At 38.5% G+C, this 25,384-nt stretch overlaps 1 protein-coding gene across 1 annotated transcript in view; it reads right to left on the reverse strand.

The window, feature by feature from the left end:
- LOC127632679 (EF-hand and coiled-coil domain-containing protein 1-like) overlaps positions 1–25,384 on the reverse strand; it is a 33,339-nt gene that overhangs the window by 4,278 nt on the left and 3,677 nt on the right. The window contains exons 3-6 of the mRNA XM_052111418.1: positions 8,541–8,677; positions 8,247–8,382; positions 5,076–5,241; positions 434–592 (exon numbers count right to left, since the gene is read on the reverse strand). Coding sequence (XP_051967378.1) covers positions 434–592; positions 5,076–5,241; positions 8,247–8,382; positions 8,541–8,677 — 598 coding nt within the window. The remainder of the gene's footprint in view (positions 1–433; positions 593–5,075; positions 5,242–8,246; positions 8,383–8,540; positions 8,678–25,384) is intronic.

The following is a 25,384-nucleotide window of genomic DNA, read 5'->3' on the forward strand; positions in this document are numbered from 1 at the left end:
TTAAATGTATGTTTTTACATTAGTTTTAAGGTTTACTGCATTTCAACATAATGGCAACAAAGTTGTCAAATTAGATATATCTTTACACAGCAAAAGTTAGGAAGCAATTTTAACACTAAAATACTTTTAACACGCATATTATGGATATACTTTTTAAACCGTGAGTATTTTAACATTTCCGTATTGGCCCCATTCACTTCCATTGTAAGTGTCTTACAGTAACCCAGATCTTTGAGGGTGGGGGGTTCTTTCATTTGCAGAACAGTGGAGAATGACAGGTCAGTATTGTGGGGTTGGGAAAGGATTGAGTGGCCATTGTGTAACATTGTGTCAGAGCATGTGTTCTGCCCACTAGCACATGTCTCCTGCTTTTGAGATGGAGCTGGGCTTAGTTGAGACATGATGAGTGTGACATCCCTACAGATTCACTGACCAGTTCTCGCAACTGCTGCAAAAGCTGTAGCACATCCATCAGTTTCTCCTCAACCAGAGAGAGACGCACCCGCTCTGTCTCCAGCATCTGCAGCTCCAGGTGGAGCATCTCCGTCTCCTCTGCCTTCTGTTGTAGCTCCTGGACCAGGGCATCCCTCATCTGCAGACACACAAAGGTGACCTTTGACCTTGTGCATATTTAAACACTAAGCTCCAAAGCCTTTTTCCAACACACAATGAACTCCAGGTTAGGAGAATTCTTGCCAGATGTCAGATAGCTCATAATTCAGCTGAGGCACATAATTCCTCTGACAGAAATACAGTAGTTCAGAAATGCTTGTTTCTGGCCTGTCTGACCATATGTCAAAATCCACATATGCCGCTTGCAGTCAAGTTAAGGCTGACCCCCAACTGGTTATGCCCAGAATTTTGTGCCTTTTTTCCATACATGTGTGTTGCAGCAGTGTTTTAAAAACACTGCGCTAACAGTCTCCTATAGCGGCACACGTCTACATAGTTCATGTTTGGTGCGTTGCAACAGACCTGTGTCTAACACAGGGGTTCTCATCCCTTTTTGGTGTGTGAACCAGAATTAAAGTTATTTTAATTGTGCTTTATAAATACATTTTAATTGATTTGTTTGGGGTGCGTGGTGGCGGCCTCCCCTTTGGTGCCCTAGGTGACCGCCTAGATTGCCTATGCCTATAAACGACCCTGTAAATACGCACATAACTGGTTTATAAGAATAACAACACATTTAAAATTGTTTGTTCATAACCTGTGGATGTATTTTAAAGCCTACCTTCAAACTCAGAACCTCTTTGCTTGACATCATGAGAAAATCAAAAGAAATCAGCCAAGACCTCATAAAAATAATTGTGGACCTCCACAAGTCTGTTTCGTCCTTGGAAGCAATTTACAAATGTCTGAAGGTACCATGGTCATCTGTACAAACAATAGTACACAAGTGTAAACACCATGGGACCACGCACACACTCAGGAAGGAGACGCTTTTTTGTCTCCTAAAGATGAACGTAGTTTGGTGTGAAAAGTGCAAAACAACAGCAAAGGACCTTGAGAAAATGCTGGAGGAAACAGGTAGACAAGTATCTATATCCACAGTAAAACAAGTCCTATATTGACATAACCTGAAAGGCTGCTCAGCAAAGAAAAAGCCACTGCTCTAAAACCACCATAAAAAAGCAAGGCTGCAGTTTACAAGTGCACATGGGGACAAAGATCTTACTTTTTGTAGAAATATACACTGGTCTGATGAAACAAAAATTTAACTGTTTGGCCATAATGACCATCGTTATGTTTGGAGGAAAAAGGGTGAGGCTTGAAAGCCGAAGAACACAATCCCAATCATGAAGCATGTGGGTGGCAGCATCATGTTGTGGGGGTGCTTAGCAGCAGGAGGGACTGGTGCACTTCACAAAATAGATGGCATCAAGAGGAAGGAAAATTATGTGGATATATTGAAGCAACATCTCAAGACATCAGCCAGGATGTTAAATCTCGGTCGCAAATGGGTCTTCCAAATGGACAATGACCCCAAGCATACCTCCAAAGTTGTGGCAAAATGACTTAAAGACAACAATGTCAAGGTATTGGAGTGGATATCACAAAGCCCTGACCTCAATCCGATTGAAAATTTGTGGGCAGAACTGAAAAAGTATGTGCGAGCAAAGAGGCCTACAAACCTGACTCGGTTACACCAGTTCTTTCTGGAGGAATGGGACAAAATTCCAGCAACTTATTGTGAGAAGCTCGTGGAAAGCTACCTAAGTTTGACTCAAGTTAAACAATTTAAAGGCAATGCTACCAAATACTAACAAAGTGTATGTCAACTTCTGACCCACTGGGAATGTGATGAAAGAAATAAAAGCTGAAATACACCGATCAACCACAACATTTAAACCACCTTCCTAATATTGTGCAGGTCCCCCTCGTGCTGCCAAAACAACGCCAACCCGCATCTCAGAATAGCATTCGGAGATACTATTCTTCTCACCACAATTGTACAGAGCGGTTATCTGAGTTATCATAGACTTTGTCAGTTTGAATCAGTCTGGCCATTCTCTGTTGTTGACCTCACTCATCAACAAGAGATTTCTGTCCAGAGAACGATAAATGTCAGGAATTGTGAAAAACTGAGTTTAAATATATTTGGCTAAGATGTATGTAAACCTCTGACTTCAACTGTATATATAGCTATACAAATTATGCCAGAATATAAAAAACCTCACACTTTATATTCTAACAATAGAATATTTTTTCCATTCGATTTTCTAACCAAAGAAATTGCTCTAATAACAAAAATAAAAATATTTAGGGAGGTATAAACTAGTTTTTCAAAAAAATATCTTTAAAATTAATTAATTAAAAATACAAATTTCTAATGAGAAAATGCATTAGTGCAATTCCACTGCAGTAGAGATTTGCCATGTGGCAACACAGCACATTTTTCCATTGTGGTACATTTTCTCAATTTTCAGTGTCATTTAAAATTTTCTTAGCAATTATGCAATATTCTTTATTTAACTATGTTATATAGGCTGATCAGTTAACATCAATTATCTTCATAACTTATCAAAGATCCAGCAAAAAAATAAATAAATCATGACGTAGAAGAAACATAAAAATGTGCTAAATAGAGCAATTTGTGGAGCACCTGTAAGTGAAAACTTGTCAAACTGGAAAAATCAAATGTCATGTGTCCCTAAAGGAGCATATTATTGGTTAGTGCCCTTTTATTTCCAACAATGCATTGTGTTAGCTTTTTCTGAAACGTGAGGAAAACATTTTTGCCATAATGCTTGGCTACACCGTATCATACAATAAGTTTAATAAGATACAGTTCAAAAAACAGTCCCGCATCTGCATCTCTGGCTACCCCAAATTTGAGAACCTCTGGTCTAACAGCTGCATTCGTAATGTCTATGTAATTGTGTAACACCTGGAGGTTTATTCCTGCGGTCATCTCAGGAAAACACAGCTGACTGGCTGTTCTCATAGGCACACACATGTGGGTGTGCCCACTGCTGTTAGTGGCTGGTTGCTTGGGTGGGAGAGTGAGAGCTATTCCGCTCACTGTGGCTTCTCTTTGATGCCATTCATTCTCATAACAACCGCTCAGTGGGCAAGTGCCTTGTAATCCAATTTTACACCCCTGCACAGGAAAGTAACCATGAACATAAAAGTGAAACAGAACAGATAATACTGAAGTCCACTTGGTGTTGTGGTGATGTAAGAAGGATGAAAGAGAAGGTTTATTTGGATGAACCTGTGCCCCTGCATACTAGCATATCACATTAAGTAATTATTGAATTCTTTGATAAATATTCTAACTGCTGACTGTACACTGTATAAATTTTTTTTTTTTCAGGTAATGTGTTTTATATGGTAATGTCATAATTAACTGGGTTTATTAAAGTCAAAAATATGACTTAATATGAACTAAATCAATCTGAATACATTAGGCTTTACCAACAAAAGTAATCTTGAAGAGTCAGACCAGTTATACATCCTTAAAGTAACAGTTCACCTAAAAAGGATAACTCTCATCATTTACTCACCTTTATTTCATTGTACTCATATGACTTTCTTCTTTAGAATATAAAAGAGATATTTCAATGGAGATATGATGTGCTTTTGTCCATACACTGCAAGTGAATGATGTCCAAAACTTTGAAGCTCCAATAAGCACATAAAGGCAGCATAAAAATAATCACAGACTGAAAATCATGCCATTGTAGTCTCTAAGTACGATCATGATTTCTAGTGCTCAATGCATGGACAAATAGATGGTAAATGTTCTGCACTTATATAGCGCTTTTGTTAACCTTAGAGGTACCAATGTGTACCAATCACCCATTCACACACACATTCACACTCACACTCACACTCATACACCAATGGCAGCAGAGCTGCTCTGCAAGGCGCTAGCCTGCCATTGGGAGCAACTAGGGGTTCAGTGTCTTGCCCAAGAACACTTTACACCCCCTCTACCACCTGAGCCTGAACTGCTGATGTCAAGATTGAAAGTAAAAAAAGGAGTAATATTTTGGTCTGTTCTCACCTAAAACCGACTGCTTGGATCGCTTAAGAAGACATGGACGAAACCACTGGAGTATTATGGATTACCTTTATGCTGCCTTTATTTGCTTTTTGAAGCATGAAGATTTGGTCACCATTTGCTTGCATTATATGGACAAACAGACATCATATTTCCATTAAAATATCTTAGCTTGTGTTCCGTGGAAGAAAGAAGGTCATGCGATAAGAGACGGCAAGGGTGAGTAGATGACAAGAGAAATATAGTGTAATTTTTGGGTGAACTATCCCATTAGAGTCAAAATTGCAGTTGCACTTTTTTCATTGTATTATGTGTATTTGTTTCTTTTTTACATTATAATTACTGTTAATTTACACTCATTAAGCTGATAATTGCAGTAATTCCAACCTGACATGAACACAGCATTGCACAATACTGTATTTCATTTAAAACTTTATCACACTATTACACTTATTAACTTTTGTATATTTTAGACATTATTATTATTATATATCATAGTTCTTCCAACCCTCACAAGCTGAAAAAAAGCATTGCTTGAATGCTGCGCTGTCTTGAGGTGTCATACCTGGTCTGTGTTCATCTCTGTTCTTCTGGCCTGACTCTCCTTCAGCTCTAACTGTTTGTTGAGTCGCGTGACCTTCTCCAGCAGCTCAAGCACAGCCGTTTGACTCTCTTCTGTGCGAGAATCCCCGAAATGAGACAACAGCTTCTTTACTGCTTTCTCATCACACCTGAGAGCACAGAAACCACAAACATGACAAAAGTGGGACTTTGAAATACTGTATTAGCATCCTTCCCCATTAGCCAGCAACTCATTTTGTTGTTTGAATGTGTGAGACTACAAAGTAATTGTAAAATAAATGGTTTGTAAAATAAATTGCTTGTAAAACCATTATTATGTAAATTTGCCCATTGATTCAATGGAATAATTTATGTAAGACTGGATTTATGTTTCATCATTAAGGTCTACTGAGTGAAAATATAAGTAAAAATTGGCTTTGTTGTGACTCGCCAGTTGGGCGTTAAAATATAAGGAAAGTGTAACAAAATCAATGGTTGAAAACAACTTAAGTTAGCAACTTTTGTCTCTGCAACAAATGAACAATCATAAGTTTTTCGCAGACACAAGTTTTTTCTTCCCTTCCAGAATTATAAGTGGTGACAAATATGTGAATTACTAATCTCATTAAGCCACCAAAATGAAAATAAGAAGAACAAAATCACAAAATGTCATTGCATTTTTGTGACTGGTGCACAGAGATACAGAGACAACAGTGGCATTTGCTTAAAGACTTAACAGGAAGTACAGCTTCCCCTAAACTTTCATAAGAAATGCGGCAAAGACAACTATCATATACATACAAATAGTCTATATAAAGCACATATTACTCTTTGTGCCTTTCAATATTTTTTGGAATAAAAGTGTAAAATATCACTGTGGCAGGGTGGAGGGCGGAGCCGGGTCGTGAATCCGCACACCCGAGCACTAATTAGGCTGATGAAGCCAGAGAGGGATAAGGCCGACCGGAGACGGCAGTGTGACAGAGAGAGAGTTACGGACAGCTGTCCGACACCTGTGTTTGTTTGTCTTTTTGGTTATTAAAATAGTATTTATATTGTAAATCTGGTTCTACGATACGCCGTAGCTTGGTCCTCGACCACTCCTCCACCCTCTAGTGGATGACAGCTGCGCCTTTCCGTGCAGATTGCAGGCAGTCCTTCGGCCCCTGGTGGATGGAACGCCCGCCGCGTTTTCGGTGGTGGAAGGGGTCCTCCCACTCCAGGCGGTCGGCCAGGAGCCCCTCCCCACTTGCGGTTAGCGGTTCTCTGACCCTGCCGTGTTTTAGCGGCAGGTTGGAGTCTCCTCTGACCCTGGCAGCAGCCCTGACTGCTCCAGGAAATAGGTTAGAGGCCCCTCCTCCCCTCGCGGTCGGTGGCCGTTCCTCCGCTCTCAGGCGGCCCGGGCTCCTCCGTCTCCCGGCAGATTGCCGAGCCTGCACCATTGGGGGGTGGTAGTGGTGAGGACTGTACTACGGTGCATCCCTCCTCCTTCCCAGGTTTCGGCACCAGTGTAATGAAGCTCTTAGATCTGCAATGGAGGAGTCAGGCGAGAACCGGCTAGATAATATAAATAATAGTTTAATACGAAACTGAACCAAAAAGACAAACATACACAGGTGTCGGACAGCTGCCCGTAACTCTCCGGTCGGCCTTATCCCTCTCGGGCTTCATCAGCCTAATTTGGGGCCAGGTGTGCGGAATCACGACCCGGCCCCGCCTTCCACCCTGCCAAAATCACACATTCAATATCACACTGTTTGTTCAAGTAAAGCCGGCAACACTACGATTTGTCCAGTGATTTTCAGGTGTGAGCTTCATTTACATAATTACTGGACAGCAGGTGAGAGACGGAGTGTGCTGTTAGCATTTGCTAGCTGGAGGTTGTCAATCCCTTGACTATCGGGACTACCTGCTCAGTTCATGGCTTTAAAAACTGAAAAAGCACATAAAGCCTGATTGAAAAAAATCGTTCTGTTGCCAAGGAGGGCTCTTCTGTTCTCTTCACTCTTTTGCAATTGTTTTTGCTCACATGTTACTACTGTTGTTATTTCGGCGAGCTCCACATGACAAGGAAGTATTAAGAGTATTAATTGACCAGTTTCATGTGATGTCACTGTATGACCGTGCCACCATGTTTGAGACCAAAATTCCAAATACCTTCAGTGTGCTGCGCTGTTGAATGCAAAAAAGCCAGCAAACTTTTTGTTTCTATTTATAAATCTTGAAAAGGTGATTCTGTTGTTGAATTATCAGGGCCAAAATGTACATTTTCTTTCAATAAGTGTTATCTTTTAAGTGACACAGCTTAATTTCATGAAAGTCATGCAGCGATGAAGGGGGGAGTAGATAATAAAACACTTTTGGGTCATTGCTCATTTATTCAGACATGTCAGTTATATCTTATATCCCTCTACTGAAGAGAGTGAGATCTGAGCAAAACAGTCTGCAAGTGTGACACCCCTGGCCAAAATGGAGTTTTATGGAGTCTGCTTGTGTGGTGCCAGCTTAATGCAATTCACTTTTTCTACATGAATATGTCAATATAAGTACCATGGAGGGCTTATTAAAGTCTTGCTTTAATGGCAGATCCTTGCACCATTTAAATCAATGGGGCAAAAGATCAATATTTATTGGACAAGAGGCTCTAAACGTGCCATTTTGGGTCTAGGGGAGCTTCATGTGAACTATATGCATTTGATCTGAACCTGATTGCCAATTTGACAGTGGAATTTCAATTAAAGTATTTTTGTCCTGCCTGGAAGCTTGGCTTTTCTATATGATGATCGGTTGATCACTTGAATGGGCAGAACTTTGCAAGAAATGGCCAATGATTGAAGCAGTGATTTTATCTAACATAACACATATATTTTAGCCTTCATATTCAGATTTTTTGCCTATTTTGTTGCAAATGCAGGTTTGAGTAGCATATGATGCTGTGAGTGACACAATGACCATCACTTCTTGTCATAAATATTCAAGCAAAAACGTAAACAGCTAAATAATCCCATTCTTATAGGTAAAAAATATATATTTAATTTTAAATTAAGAAATATTAATGCCCGGTAAATTCTTTAAATTCACCTGGTGTGGCAAGAAGTTACATTTTGACACTGACACTAAAATATGGCCAGCATGTAAATTGGAGTAATATGGACAGCATGCTGGTTGACTGTACCTGTCTCCACAGCAGGACAATCTGGTGAGGATCCTCTTCACCTCGTCTACCTGTCTCTGCTGTTCTCCGGTCCATCTCTCTTCCTCTTCATCAGATGCCGCCTGACCCTCCACTGAACGAAAAAGCTGTTCCTCCACTACAAGTGTGATTCATAGTTTATAGACATAAATCTGCATTAGTGCACTTTAAAATATTGCCTAATTAATAACGATGAAAAGTTCTTCAAAATATGTTTGTGGAAATGCAAATGTTAACTATTTACACACTGCACAGTAATGTCAATATTTGGCTTACTGGTGTCTGCACGGCCCGTCGGTGAGCGCCGATCTTGTTCTGTGTCTAGGCAACAGCGAGACACAGTCCGGCTGACCCCATTATACTGCCTGTCCTGTTTGTTGATGAAGGGAACTGATTTTTTTGACACCTCAGATCTGCAGAGAAGAAAATGAAATTAAAAGTCAAAGTAGATCAGATTTTATTGAGCAGATCTGGTTTCATCTTGCTCAGTTCAATGCATTCACCTAGTAGCAGCAATACACTGTAAATTGCTTAAACTTGCTTCGGTTAATTTAAATGTGCATTAAGTTTGATCCTGCATATCATTACAACATATAAAACAAAGAACACTGTTAGAGAGAAACAATGATATGACAAATTGGGAGTTGTTTAATATTTATCAAACCAAACCAGTTAGCCAAACCAATATTCCTGATACAATTCAACTTAAGCTCAACTGACAGCACTTGTGGTGTAAATATTAATAACCACAAAAAAATTATTTAGTCGTCCCTCCATTTCTTTAAAAAAAGCACAAATCTAGGTTACAATGGCGCACTTACAATGGAAGTGAATGGGGCCAATTCATAAATGTTACAATACATACTGTTTCAAACGTATAGCCCAAAAAAGACAACCAATATAGATGTTAACATGATTTTAGTGTGATAAAATCACTTACCAACCTTTGTAAAGTCCTATCCAATATTACAACTTCATTGTCATGATGATATAACACTGTAAACCTTAAAATCCCAGTAAACGATGATTTAAACAACTTTAAAGCTTAAGTAATACAGACATTTTAACAAAAGAATGAATGTAAGTGCTCTTATAAAATTCTAAGCTTCACATTTTTGCCTTTTTAACGCTCCAAAAATTGGCCCAATTCTCTTTAATTGTAAGTGCCTCTTTGTAATTTCAACTCGAGGGACAAATTGAAATAAATGTTTGCTGTGATCAACATTATTATACAAATGCTTTCAATTGTGCTTAACTTGTATTGAACACAGAATATTCCTTTAGCACCAAAGAAGTAAGATGCCCTTCCACAAGCATCTGAATACGGTAATTGGTTCTTGTGATAAAGTTGCGAGCAAAGTTGATTGTGGGTAACTGAAGTCAGGCATGGCGACATAAAGATAATAAAAACTACACTCACTGAGCACTTTATTAGGAACACCTTTACACCTACCTACTCATATGATTGTCTAATCAGCCAATCGTGTGGCAGCAGTGTAATTTATAAAATCGTGCAAATACAGGCCAGGCATCAGTAAACCCTATGTTCACATCAACCATCAGAATGGGGAAAAATATATTTTTTGCATGTTTTTTGGTGCCAGGTGGGAAGGTTTGAGTATTTCTGTAACTGCTGATCTCATGGGAATTTCACAGTCTCTAGAATTTACTTGGAATAGTGCCAAAAAACTAAAATATCCACTGAGTGGCAGTTCTACGGATACACCTTGCTGATGAGAGAGATCAACAGAGAATGGCCAGACTGGTTCGAGCTCACAGAAATGTTACAGTAACTCAGATAACCCTTCTGTACAATTGATTGGCGGATGGGCTGCAACAGCAGAAGATCACATGAGGACCTTATTAGGACCATAATGTTCCTAATAAAGTGCTTGGTGAGTGTATGTTTAACTAGACACTAAATGTATCATGCAAAATGCATGATTATACTGTAAAATACTGTATGGCTGATATAATTTTTACCACCAAAATTGTATGACATATGAATTTAGGCCAGGCATTAAAAGTACATAATTTGACTTTAAAATAATCACATTCTGAACATCGCTAGTCTTGTCAGGCAGTTATAACTGCAAAATCAATCGATTATGTTGCTGTCGTTTTAATGCAACCGTTTTTTGAGCTTTGCGACCCATGAAATGCAATAGGAGGCCTTCATGAATCAAAGTATAAATGTTTCCAGATGACAATGTCTAGCCTGCAGGAAAAAAGTTTAAGGCTTCAGAAATGCATTTGCACCAGCATGAATCCCAGAGAGTTGAAAAAAAGGGAAAATTATTTCAAGCCAGGTGCTTTCATGCATATATCCTGCTGCCATGAGGAACTCTTTAGTGTAGAGAGCGGTCATAGCTATAGACCACAAAATTATACTTCGGTACACTTCGCTTTCGGTTTGGAGTGGTATGCAGTGTATAAGGTCAATATTTGGAGTCCACATCGTGGGATGTGTGGGAACAGAGGTGGATGGGTTAAAGGTGGGTTTCGGGGTCTGTGGTGACTACAGCTGCAGAGGGGGAATAGCAAGGAGACCCTAAACAGGCCGGCCAGGGTTGCTATGGGAACCCATTTGACATTAGGATGGTATTATGGTCTCTAAGCTTTGTGATGACATGATTGCAGATGCAAGGCTAACTGGAGTTTATTTGACCAATTTGTTGCACTGAAATTATGTGTACTATACAAAAGAAAAAAGATTTTGTGCCTCTTAAAAGGCAGGTCATAAAACTTGTGCTACTTTTGCTCAATGTCACAGTTAGTCTTGTAGATGCGATTAGAATTGCATACATGACTAATACTGCTGACAGGATCTGCTTTCTGTAATTCCTTTTTGAATGAGATTCAAAAATGAAGATGAGCTCCTGAAATACACGGTAACCCAGAGTTTGTAGAACTGGGTGAGTGAGCACACATTGAGAGCGGTTAACAAGCTCTCTAGACAACTCACTCCAGACATTTGGAAGAAGTCTCACTATTAGTTCCAGGCGACATGCACTTGGCCCCTTTAAACAAAGGGAAACAATTCAGGCCAGTTTAGAATGGAATGGTTGCATAAGGTTTATAAAAAAAGCCATCAATATACAGTAAGAGGTAGGATATAGTGGAATAATGGAAAGTTGACATGTTGGTGATAAGAAGGCGAAAGGGGGTCAGCAAATGTTATGAGCCCGATTCGAACTTACCTTGCCCACATGAGTGGCACAGTTCAACAAGTATGAGTATTGAACTCTAGGCCATGCCTCCAACAACATGTAACATTCCACATATGCAACAGATGCTGAAATGACAGCAGTGTTTTGAAACGTATGCATAAAACATACGGGCTGTTTTGGAAACATTCTGGTAATACAGTCATTTCTAGTGTGCGCCCTGTATGGCTTTCACAGAGAGAGAGAGAGAGAGAGAGAGAACAGAGGATATGTCTGCATAACAACAAGCACATAGACCAAATTTGACAGAACAGCCATCTGGCATATGTTAGCCTGCCGAGTGACTTTTAATTCCATTCATTTTGAATCCATCTCCATTGTATTCCAAACATCCGCCATAAAATGAGCAAGGTTATATTTTATTGAAAACTGACAGAAGACACAAGAATGAAGTGGTATTTGTGAGAGCATGAATTGATGAACTGACATGCTATGCTAGACATGTCTCTTTGCAATGCAGAAGTAATTTAATTTAAACTCCAAGCATGAGGTTTTATGCTCTACACATATTGGAAACTAAAGAGAGGCTTTAAAGATTTGGCCATGGGGCCTGACAGAGCATCCACTCTCCTCATTTTCTTTCAGTGGAAAAGTGGAGGTGGATTGGACATTTCCTGAACTGTCTGTACAGGCTGTACTAGTATCTGAAACACTTAAATGTGCTGCACTGATAAGTGAACCTCACAATGCAGGTTCTGTAGTTCCAGCTAAAAGCGAGCTTGCCGAAAACGTGAAACTTTTAAGCAAAGATGATTTTGGGTGTGTGTTTCAAACCCCTAACCCTGAGCACATAATTCATCTTACATTGTTTGTTCACAGACATTAATTATGCCATGAAGGAATAGTTTGAGGCTGTGTATTTACTCACCCTCATGCCATCCAAGATATGACTTTCTATTTTCTGCTGAACAAAGATTTTTTGAAGAATATCTCAGCTCTGTAGATCCTCACAATGCAAGTGAATGGGTACCAAACTTCTAGAGCTACAAAAGCACATATAGGCAGCAAAATAAGACACCAGTGGTTTAATCCATGTCATCAGAAGTTATATGAAAGGTTTGTTTGAGAAACAGGTCAATATTAAAGTAATTTTCTACTATCAATCTCCACTTTCACTTTCACATCCTTCTTATGTTGTTTTTGCCGATTCACATTCTTCATGCATATTGCCACCTACTGGGCAGGGAGGAAAATTTATGGTAAAAAAAGACCATAAATATTGTTCTGTTTCTCACTCACACCTTTCATATCGCTTCTGATGACATGGATTAAACCACTGGTGTCTTATTTATGTGTTTTTGGAGCTCTACAAGTTTGGTACCCATTCACTTGCATTGTAAGGACCTAGAGAGCTGAAATTCTCTTCTAAAAGGCTTTGTTTGTGTTCAGCAGAAAATAGAAAGTCAAATAAAAAGGAATGGTATGAGGATGAGTAAATGATTAGAGATTTTTCATTTTTTGGGTGAACTATCCCTTTAAATCAAGCAGCTTTGTAATCAAAATTACAATTTGCACATCACGGATGATAAAAGACGATAGAATAAAACGTATAGACTTACATTAGGACCAGAATATCATAGAGACTTCATGAAAGGCTCTTTTGATTTGGCCTAATAAGCAAACCCTTAGAACATCCTAGCAACCACCCAGAACACCTTGGCATCGAATAGCAGCTCACAAAACACCTCTCAGAACACTTATAGAGCGCAACAATGAAAATCCCATAAATTTTTTCAAAAGGGAATGTAATTTAAACGATAAATTCTTAACGATAACTTTTAAAGACAAACCTATAGCATGAGCTCTGAGGTTGTTAATCGATGGTATGAGCTTGAATCTTCATTTAAAAAATATAGTTTTTAGTAATGAAATTACCAGTGAAGAACTATACTACCCATGATCCTTAAGAGAAAGGTCCACCAATTAGTAAGTCACTTTCATGACACTTTTACTGTGTCTCGTTTTGATAGCTGCATTCTCCGGAAGTCGCATTTATAGGCTGCATACGTCATCAAGTCTTGTTTCAGTAAAGCAGTAGGACAATGTGACCTTCTTTCACGGGAATTTGGAGGATGCATGAGGTGTATACTTCTTGGGCACTCACAACCCACAATTCTTTGCTTCAACGGAAATGAACATCATTTGTCTTAAAGAAATATGACACCAATTTGCTCGAAAAGATGATGTTCAAATGCAAGTAATGTTAATTCTATCAGGAAGACTCGAAGACTTGAGTGAAATTTAAGATGACATTTATTTGATGAATATAAACTGGAAAAGTAATGTCTCTCTTTGGCGTAAGCCCCGTCTGGCGGTCCGAAGAAGTTGTACTCGGAACCGTCATATTCTGCCGGAGATAGGAGTCAGGGGCGTGGAACCTACCCCCGTGCAGGACGGGACTCAACTGGTGGTGGTGGGGTGGTGGAGGTTGCTGTGTTAGCACACTGAAACAGCAGTTTGATTGATTGTGATCAGACTTATAAAGCAAAGACTTACATGTGATTGGCTAGGAATTACCCAGCTAATGGTGCAATGATGTACAGCTGCTAGTCTTCCAACTAGAACTACACTATGCTTACATTTCCCAAGTTGAAGATGGGTGCGGAGTATATAATTTGTATAATTATAGTAATATATAATTAAAATAAAGTATTATAGACTAAAAGTAGATCTATAAAATCTACATTATTTTCTCTACATCATTATAACCCTCTTAAATTGACCTCATCATACATTCCCTTCCAAAGGGACTTTGTTCCCTTCTCACTCAAAACACTATGCGCCTTGCATGGCAGCTCTGCCGCCATTGGTGTATGAGTGTATAAGTGAATGGGTGATTGGGACACAGTGTAAAGCGCTTTGGTAACCTCTGAGGTTAGAGTTGTGTGCTGTCATAGCAACCATTATAAGTTCTGTTTTTGTTGTCCTACGAAGGCCATCTTGTTTAAAGGAGGACGCTTGGTATACTGCATCCTTCAAAAGGACGTGTCCTACCTATTGTGCAACCTTCGAAACGAGACAGAGCTACTGTGAATTATGCAATCAAGTCAGTCTCCCTACACTATCAAACTACAAATGTATTTGTACAGTATATATCTGAATATTTAGCAATAAAAAGAAAAAAAATAGCTCCTTAAATTTTAAAATTAGTAGTTTTATTCACAGTGCTACATGGGAACTACAGTTCACTTCTTAATTAAAGATGGTAAGTGCACAGTCTTGTACCTTTGTCTTTTTGTCCAATTTTAAAAATACTTTACGCTTCAAATCAAAGTTTGAAATGCTACGATTCACCTCAGTGCTGGTTGGTTTGGTTCAAGACTTAGAACTCAAGTAGGATTTTATGAAATATCTTTGTAAAAAATGAATGGGAAAAACACACCTGGAACAAAGATGATTTAAAAAGTGGGCATGCAAAACCCAGGAAAACCACCAAGCACTCCCAAGCATCGTTGTGTTGAGTTTTACAGGCTAGCACCACTCGTACCTTCTTCAGAATTTTTATTTCTTTAGACAAATAAGCAAAAGACAAACTTTCTATAAGCACTGAGCTACAGTATAGTACTCTTTCTTCCTCTTTTATTTAGTAGAATATTAAGGGCAAGTTGTGAAACAAAAAACAGATGCAAGACAGAACTGTGGCAAAGGCTATATCTCATTAGTCTGCATATTACTTTAAGATTTTGGCTGCCCATCTCTTGACCTTCACAGCTCTCAGGACACCAATAATACTCTATTTTGGTGGTCAAGCTGCTAACAATAGGTTTCTGTATCTTGTGACTATTTATACTGGACCGGAGTGATGTACTAACATGGGGCGACACCATCTGTTTGTGGTTAAGACGTGCACTTCCTGTGTTTATTACAGCAGGACCTGAACTTTCAGACCCCCTCCAGCACCCAGAATACTTCAGAAGTATTTTGTTGGAATGAAGGCTTGAAGTGTATTTAGAGGGATGAGTCAATAGAAAACAACAACTACAAGATAAAACACATAAATATCTTGAACTAAATACGATTAGGCCTGCCAGGATGCTGCAAGGTCCTTGATCAATGCTGATGCAGAAATAATTTTATCTTGAGTATATAAAACAGATGTCTACAATTAAGAGTAGGCACATTGTAACATGATACCTGGTAAAGTAAAACTAAAGAGGCTGACATGGAACATGTGCACGGGTGGATGTACAGACGTCGTTGATTCTTCCATTATGGTCTAAGGGCTCAGGCACAGGAATTCACTTGAACTGCTGGGGGTGCCGCTGGGTGTCTGGAACCTTGAGATTCTGAATGAAACCAGACGGTAATTAATCAGAGTCCGGAATTTTTGTTACTACAAGGGCGGCCCCAGTAAACAGAGCTTTGAAGGAGGCATGAACAGTGTTTACATGTCTTTGCAAGTCATAAACATGAAATTAAGTAACACTGGAGAAGAATCCAAATAGATTTTAGCAGACAATTCCATTTCTGAAAAGTCAAAGTGCTTACAAGGAGCAGTCCTTCTTGAGGAAGAAATTGTTCAAAAAAGCAAGAGGTTTCGAAGAATGTTTCTTTTCCCACAAGTTAGCAAGGTGTGCAGTTTATTAGTGCTGAGGTCTACAGAGCTAGAGCATCAGCTGGCCAAGAGTGGGAGGAGAATGGAAAGAGAATGGAAAAGTTCCAAACTGAAAACGGACCATCATGAGGCTAATGTTTGAAGCCTTCACAAAACTAACAGAGAGCTGGAAAAGCGTTCAAGGTCTTGGGAGTTTCAGAGTTCTCAGAGCAAAGTGCTCATGAAAATTTATAGGAATAGTTCACCACAAATTAAAATTATGTCATCAATTACTCACCCTCATGTTGTTCCAAACACATATGACTTGCTCTCTTCCATGGACGTGCTCATAAACATCCAAGTCCATTTCAGCATATATGCTATATTCAAGCTGGTCTCATATATGCACGCAACTTTGCCTACATTTTGCTAAATTATTTTTACACGGCTCATTGTACATATAACAGCAGTCAGCTGGTGAAATGAACTAGAGGTACTACAACAGCAATGAGTCTGTTCCAAAGCCCAGTGAGTGTCCTCCGTAGGCAGTATTTTAAGACATAACAGGCACGCTCCAGACAAGAAGGCTGTTCTAAAAGTTAGGTATCTTAATTATACTGACTCTTAAGATATTAACTTTTGGCCAAACTTTAAGGTAGCATCGAATGTATCCTTTCCCGTGTATGCAATCCCAGAATGCACCGTGATGAGCTCGGTGGAAAAATAAATCCAAGATGGCAGACAAAGCAGGAGAATTTTAGATTATATATATACTTGTAATCCATTCAATACTGAAAAGTATAGATAAGGAACAGTTTAATATGACACAATCTGACTATTTATAAAATGTAAATGTATAAAATGTGTATGTTGTGCATATTTAGGCTCATTAGATTATTGAGTCATTTCTTTTGCATCACCTGTATCGAAATCATTTGCGAGCAGTGTCCCATGAGCTGCGCATGAGGAGCACTATTTGAATGATGCACGGAGGTACCGCCTATGTAAAGCGTTGCAAATTGGTCTCTAATGAGGCATCATTTCAGTAAGGATGCTGCCATTGAAGACAGCTGCCTATGTTGGCAGGAGACAGCAAGGAAGTTCACTAAGTTTTGGAACAGACCTGATGATTTTTATTCACTTCACACAAATCAAGAGTAAAGCAGCAGAGCATCACTATATAAGCATGTACTTTAAGTGGTGGTGGTTTAGTGGGCTAAAGCACTAAACTGTTAAGCAGAAGGTTGTCGGTTCGATCCCCACAGCCACCACCATTGTGTCCTAGAGCAAGGCACTTAACTCCAGGTTGCTCCGGGGGGATTGTCCATGTAATAGGGGCTCTGTAAGTCGCTTTGGATAAAAGCGTCTGCCAAATGCATAAATGTAAATGTACTTTTCACCCTGATTCTCACACAATGCTATCTGATGACATCTAAACACTTTTACAAGAGCCCAAGATTTCAAGTTCAAAGGTCATACATTTTAACATTTGCATTACATAACTGACTACATTTATACCATTGTTTAGGCATGATGCAGTTGCGCAGTAACTTAACCATTTGCAGTGTAAAGGACTGCGGTACAAGACCTGTAGAGCATGCGAGTCAACACGTGAGCCAAAAGTACCGTAGAACCACCACAAAATTACGTGGTTGCTTAAGCAATTTGGTTTTTCATCTACACTATCTGTTAGGTTTAGCTTTAAGGTTTAGGGTAGGGAGATTGTTTTTTGTTGATTTAAAACTCAATAGAACATTAACCAAAAAAAAAACTAATATGTTCGGAAGAATCTTTAACTCGCTTTTAGCACCACACAGACATTTCACCTCGGAACTGGTGTGATATGTGTCACTTTACAAAAACTTTGCCACAGTCACATTATTTTCATGAGAAAATACTGGCTATATATCCAAATCTTCTAAATCCTAGCAATAGCTTTTAGGGTGTTATCCTTTAAGTTTTTTTTAAGCTTTATAGCTTAAGTCCCCATTCATTGCAAATGCATGGGAAAGATCGACCAGTGGTTTTCAGAATATCTCCTTTAATTTTGGACAGCAAAAAAAAAAAAAACTTTTTGAAAATTATTAAAGAAAATTATGAAATGGCATGAGGGTGAGAAATGATGAGAAATTTCTTTCCTTTCATTTCTTCCATAGAAAACACTGGCGCCCACAAACGCTACCCTATGACGACCTTGTAACATCTTTCTGAGGTTTCATCTTGTGGTCATTAGCTTTCCTGCTTCCGACATAATACAGGGGATTTTAAAAAGACTGTTCATTACAGCTGTCCAACCCTGTTATTGTGTGTTGAGGTAGCACAGGTTACCCGGACACATTTCACGTAGGTTGACCACACTGCAGCTGTAATAATAGCTCTCTGAATAATAACCGATTCTTTTTTAACGGTTAGACGGCCTAACATTTAATATGTCAGTCTCTGTGATGCCAGCAGTGTTGGAACCCCCCGAGACCAGCCATGCCATGTTTTTCACCTGGTGTAAATAGAGGGGCATAAAACATGTCTGAGCTGTGTGATGTGTAAAATAAGATGGTGGAAATTCATCTCTCCGCTGAACAAACAGCTGTGTGTTTGCTGGTTCCTCCAGATGGCAGCCCCTCTCCCTTTGTTCCTCTCCCACCATATTGTCTCTTTTGTCCTTAGGTCTGCCTCTCATGGTTCTCTTGGGGTCTACTCAGAGGGCTTCGTCAATCTTGTATTTTAAGGGAGAGAAAAACATCTCTAGGAATGATATACAGGGATGGTGTGCTTTTAATGAAATTGAACTGAATAGATCAGGTCTGTTCCCACCACCTCCCCCAGGAGACCTGGCCCCTATCTAAACCTCCCTCAGCTTCCTTTTTCTTTATTAGGTTCTAAGAGGCCTTCAGGAAACCTTTGCGTAATATCTGTTAGATCTAAAGTTGAACTTCACTTTTTCTCATTCTGGGTGACTGCAAAGTGTCGGATATGACCAGAAATAGCTTAGAAAACAGTCTCGAGAGCTCGCATATCACAGAAATCATTCTCTTGGATTCTAAAAAGAAAGTTTACATATGTGGAAGTTGTAACATATAAAAAATTCCCCAAATGACCCTAAGACAGGGCAAATTTGTTATGTTTCACTTCCAAAATATTTTCAAAATATGGAAGTCATTATCACACCACAATCTATTGTCTATTGCAGAACCTAGAGGACATTTTTTACAATAACTCATACTCTTCCAATCTGAGTTTTCACACATCTTAAAGAAATTATTTTTATACTAAATGTGAAGGATGTCATTTCTGTGCCACTAGCACTTTGGTGACCAAAGTATAGGTCTGCAACGCCACCCTTTTCGGACAGGTTTTTCAAGTAGGACTTTGGGTTCGGGTTTGTAATTAATGGAAAAATATACAGGCCTTCCGAACTTGTACTCACAAACAAGTGTGAACAGATGAGTTAGGAGGCGTTCACACCAAATGTGTTTTTGCATGAGTCTGCTGTTTTTTTCTTGCTTTCCTATGTAAGCACATGCTGGACGACCATCTTTGACTCTAGCACCACGTCTTGTTGTTTCTTCAGCGTCTTGCGCAGGACCGGCACATTTTTTTAAGCTAAACAGTACTTCAAGTTTCATAAATGCATGCAGAGAAATCTGCATTCTGTTTCATTTATTGCACTGCGTCTAGATTGTTTTTGGCACAGGTGTCATAAATAGTCAACATACTGAACAAGTTCAGGTTGCAAAGAGGGGATTGTTACATTGTAACATTCCAGATTGTTCTGAACCAAGCAAAGTTTCAGCCCTTGATAAATGGTAAGGCGATGTTCTCTTCTGCTCTGGTGTGCTGAGGGGCAGTCATGTCTTGTTAAAACTGCAGCGTTTCCCCTATATGCTAAATTATGAGCGATGCTGCTGAGATTTCACATGGTTCATTAATATTCTTTATGCAACATCACACTTGTTAGGCCCAGTCAGCTGCGCACATTTTACACTGCACGCTGTTGAATGGGGTTGTATGAAACGAAAAGGACCCCACCACACACACACACACACACACACACACACAGACAAATACACTATCGTAATAACAGTGACGTCACCATATAGCAGTCCAACATGAGTGTGTCCTGAAATAGAGAAGCAGGATACCCGCAGGGTCTGAAAATCAGCATAGGATTGCAGGTGTTGTGCACAAATGTAATCATTCCCGCATTTTCCACGTTCAGAATGCGGAGAATTACCGCACACCTTAATTCACTTTAACACGTAGCTGCGAACTTATAAACCAATCCATACAGATGAACAAATCAATAATCTTGTGTTTGTATCAAACTGTAGTTCCAGAATCTGCGCAAGTAAATCAGCTCTTGGCTTTTTCAAATGGCATTTCACTGCGTCTCGTAAGCGTACGATGCTATAAAACTATCACTCCTGTTTATAATCAACAAAACAAAGCTGTCAACATTGCAAGCGTGCAACATCGGAGCGATCTAGTTTTCCTGCATTTCATACAGAACCTTTGACAAGAAAGGCAGACACAACAAAAATGCTTTGTGTAAACTGCTACCAGAACTACTTCAGGGTGAAGAGAAACAATTAAACACCTGTTACATCTGTCATCTCCATGATCTATCTGGAGCTCCATCTGACCTGAACAGGTATTTTCTCTGCCCTGTGAATCAGTCAGTTTGAATTAGTAAAAATATGCATAAATAATAATAATAAAGTAATATAAACACTATAAAAGTAATAATACACATAATATTAAAATACACCATTTTCCTTAAAATCTTTAATATATATATATATATATAATATTAACAAGGTTCTCTCTCAGGATTTCATCTGTTAACATTTACAATGCATTTTGTCAACATTATTTAATGTAACTGGTGAATATTGACTTGTACACTTAAAGTGATTGTAATTCTGTCATCACTTGCAAAGGTTTATGATTTCCATTCTACTGTGAAAAGGGAGATGTTAGGGAGTATGTATATGGGAAAAAATATGGCGACAGTGCATGGAGACTGACACCAACAATCTTCCAAACAGCTCCTTTTGTGTTCCTCAGAAGAGAGAAATTCATTCATTGATAGCACCATAGGATCATAGAACCATAGTGTATACTTTTTTTCAGGGGAATCAACTTACTAATGGAACTAAATTAAACTGGGAAAATCGAAATACCAGCCCACTTCAACTTTAAATGTGCCTCCAGAAATACGTTTTCCAATTTCATTGCTTCTCTGCGGAAACAGACAATAAGTTTTAAGGATTATTCCGGGTTCACATTAAGCATAAACAACAGCATTTATGGCAAAATGTTGATTACCACAAAAAAAAAAAAAAAAAGTCAACTCATCCCTCCTTTTCTTTAAAAAAAAAGCAAAAATCGAGGTTACAGTGATACACTTACAGTGGAAGCGAATGGGACACATTTTTGGAGGGTTTAAAGGCAGAAATGTGAAGCTTATAATTTTATAAAAGCACTTACATTTATTCTTCTGTCAAAACTTGTGCCTTATTTAAGCTGTAAAAGTGTTTCAATCATCGATTCTATGGTCATTTTATGCCGTTATGTCATCATGGCAACAAAGTTGCAAAATTGGATATAGCTTAAATGCTTAGTAAGCTATTTTATTACACTAAAATCATGATAACATGCACATTTGTAATTTTTTGTAATGTCTTGTGGTTATACTTTTAAAACAGTGAATATTTTAACATTTATGGATTAGCCCCATTCACTTTCATTGTAAGTGCCTCACTGGAACCCAGATTTGTGCTTTTTTAAAGAAAAGGAGGGACGAGTCTAAATAATTTTTTGCAGTAATCTACATTATAATAGACATCCCCTTCATGTGCATGAAGAGTCTAATATTTTCATGCCAGATGGGGAGATTAAAGCGGCAGGCAAGGGAGCTGAAGTGAGCAATTAAAATGTGCAATTGCTAGAAGAACTGCATTAAGATCTGAACAGAGGAGATGAGAAATTGCCAGTGGACACACCTCTCTTCTCAGTTAAAACGCAGTGCTCTCAGTGTGAATGGGTCACTCTATGACCTATGGAAAATGACCGGAATCCTCTTCACCCAATAGCAGCTGCATCGAAGCTGCATGTGCCCATTGGATGCAGCCGAGTCCAGGGACTTTTCAACACTTGCCAATGGACGTTCTGGAGTCAAAGAAAACCCCTGCTCCGATTTGCCACAAACCAGCCAGAACACACTGCATGTGGCTACCACATGATGTGCATTTATTTTTCCTTGCAAAAAAAAAAGCAGCAGTTAAAACAAGCTTTTTTACTGGAAGACAGACTTTCAGGGGTGTTTTTTTAAAACTAAGTTCTATAGTAATATTCAGTGCACAGTCTGTGGAGATTTGTCTAGCGCAATCCAGATTGTCTTTTGGCATGTCTAGCACACTTAGGCAACTATCTTAAAAACATTTAGACAAGACACTCTTCTTCTTTTGTTATATCCTTGTGATATCTGGTTATTTGACATTAAATTTCAAGCAGTTTAAGCAGGGTTATTTAGTGTGACATGCTTTAATTAATCAAAACTAATGTTTTTCTCATTCTAATTCTTTAAGTATTTGGCCCTATTATGATCGAATAAAATATCTGAAATATTTGTGCTTTGAAAAAAAATATTTTACACACTGCAGGACAATTATACTTCAAATAGTAAGGATAAAATTACCAGTTACAGAACCTAAGCTATACACTTTCCCTTATCTATAAACTATAATAAAATATTTAATAAAAAATGAAAGTTCTTATAGTTTGTTGATGTACCATCCAATCCCAACCTGATCTCATGAAAACTACATAGCTGTGGCCAGTGTTGGGTAAGTTATGCTAAAAAAGTAATTAATTACTAACTACTAATGACATATTCTTCAGTGTAATTAGATTACTGTACTAATTACTCTGTCTCAAATGTAATTGCATTACTTATTAATAATTACTTTCTATAAAACCATATTAACCTTGACCCAATGACTTGCACTTTGAGCCTGATCCCAGTTCATACATTTTTAATAAGGCTGATCTGCAGTCACCACAATATCCCAAAATAAACAGTATCATTTTATTATTTTTATCATTTGAGCGCTACAGACAGGGAAAGACAATGTTAATAGCCTCTCCAGATTTTATTAAGCTGGACAAAATTATCTGCCAAATTCAGCCAGCTAAAAGGTACCATGTCTGGAAAAAGGGTAGCACGTAACAATGAAGATAAATTCTCTTGATTTTGGTCAAAATCTATGCAGTGTAAGCGCAAAGTGAGTCTGATGTCTAGTTCTGAGGTCTGTTACTGGTTATGTTAAAATATTAAAACAGAGCCACAACCAAGGAGTTTATTTATAACCTAGACTAATAAAGTCTACAAGCAAAGCAGTACTTCTCAAAATAACACTCTTTTTAAACATTGCAAACATTTGGTATGGTAGTTTAACTTAAAAACAAACAAAAACTTGTTCTGAAACATTCTAAAGTGGCATTCAAGGAAACTCTAAACTTGGTGAGGGTGGTGGGAGTAGTTGCTAGGTTACAGATAGGGAGTGTTCAACCATTATTCTGTAGAGCGGGGAAACTGTTTGAAGATAGATTGGAACTTTCAGTCTGTCTAGGTCAGGCCTTCTTGGTCTGAATGGAACTCTCCCCAAATGTGTCAGCTCCATTGTGATCTGGAATGAATTATTTGGCTTAAGAGCATCAATGGAGAGGCCATGGGAAGGATTCCTGGAAAAGTCCAACATAGACTTCACATAGATTTGTGTAGCCTGGAGGTATAAAAGTGAATGTTTATAAAAAGTGTCAACATGCCTCTGTCAGTAAGGGCCCCCCTCATATCATAGAATGGATGTTGAGACGCTGCTATGTGCATTCTTATAATATTTTCTTATCAGTTCTGTTTTTATGACTATTAGATTTAGTTGAAACCAGTCTCAAAATCGTGTACACCTTTTAACTAGCAACATGCTTTGTCTGGCAAAAAAAATATTTTGTGTCAACTTTCTAATTAATGTATGAAAAGCCTTTTCGCTTCAATCACAAGTTTTAGACTTGATACCAATACTGGGCTTTAATTGAAGTTACACAAAGAGCTTTTCTGCATTATTACTTTCTATTCAAGGAAAAAAACTGTTTTAAGACTATCCATCAGGATTTCCAGGAATGCTGCCACAAAATTACTATTCAAGAAATATGTAAACATTGATGACGTAAGGTTTAACAGCTTCTAAGCATAAATTAAATGGCTGTGCGCTAGGAAAGTTCAATGAGAGCTTAGGTATAAAACCCAAACTACCTCAAAATGAGCAGCATCCAGAAGTAGCTGGGCATAATTTCAACTAACCAAAATGGGAGTCCATTTGCCACACAGGTTGACAATTAAATAAACCCAAACAAAACAAGGTCTGCACTCAAGAAGCAGAACCACATCAAGCCAACCTAAATAGCATGTATTTTGGCACACTTACAGTATGGGGCAGAATATGGGCCAGCAAGTTCTGTGGAAACCATTTATTTTAACAACCATTTATTTGAACCCAGAAGAATTTCAATTCACTATGAGTCAGATTATTTAAAGCTACATTATGTAATGAGAGATACTCTTTACTGTCTACATTCAGTCTGGCTTAGATGAAAACAATGCACTAGCCTCAACAACAGCAACTTTCTCCAAGATATTGTATATGTTGAATAGATTGTGCTATAATCTCATTTGGGCTACTGTATTAAATACAAAATCCATAACAATATACAAACTGTCATTCCCAGTACATAGCAGATGGAGAGACACTTAATTGATCCCAGGAGGGAAGGTTTGTGTAAAACAGCAGCAGCATTAACCATAGACTACTCCTTAATGTCTCTGGAATAGTTCTGCAATTTCTTTTATAACTTTTCAACTGCAGAACAAGTAAACATCCTCACTTGCTATGATAGTTACCAAATCTTTATGTTGAGACTGAACCTTGTGTATTTACATCAGCGAATCCCTCAGAAACAGAAGCCAATGTTTTTCTTTTATACTTCATTGTTGCTGATGTAAGCTTATCCCAATGTTAAAACAGCAGTTCAATCAAACAAACTGCAAGTATGTCACACAGCGTGAGGTTTTTTCTTGTCTTGCAGTACTTTAAAGACCTCATGAAATCATAATTGGGTTTATGTAGCTTTAAAGAAATAGTTCACCCAAAAATGGAAAATTCTCTCATCATTTACTCCCACCTGTGTCGTCTCAAACTCGTCTGTCTTTCGTACTTCTGCAAAACACAAATGGAGAATTGTTTTAGATGTATGATGTGTGTATATCCAAACGGTGCAAGTCAATGGGGTTCAAGACTTCCAAA

Source organism: Xyrauchen texanus, chromosome 39 (genome assembly GCF_025860055.1).
Source record: "Xyrauchen texanus isolate HMW12.3.18 chromosome 39, RBS_HiC_50CHRs, whole genome shotgun sequence".
In the NCBI taxonomy this organism is placed as follows: Eukaryota; Metazoa; Chordata; class Actinopteri; order Cypriniformes; family Catostomidae; genus Xyrauchen; species Xyrauchen texanus.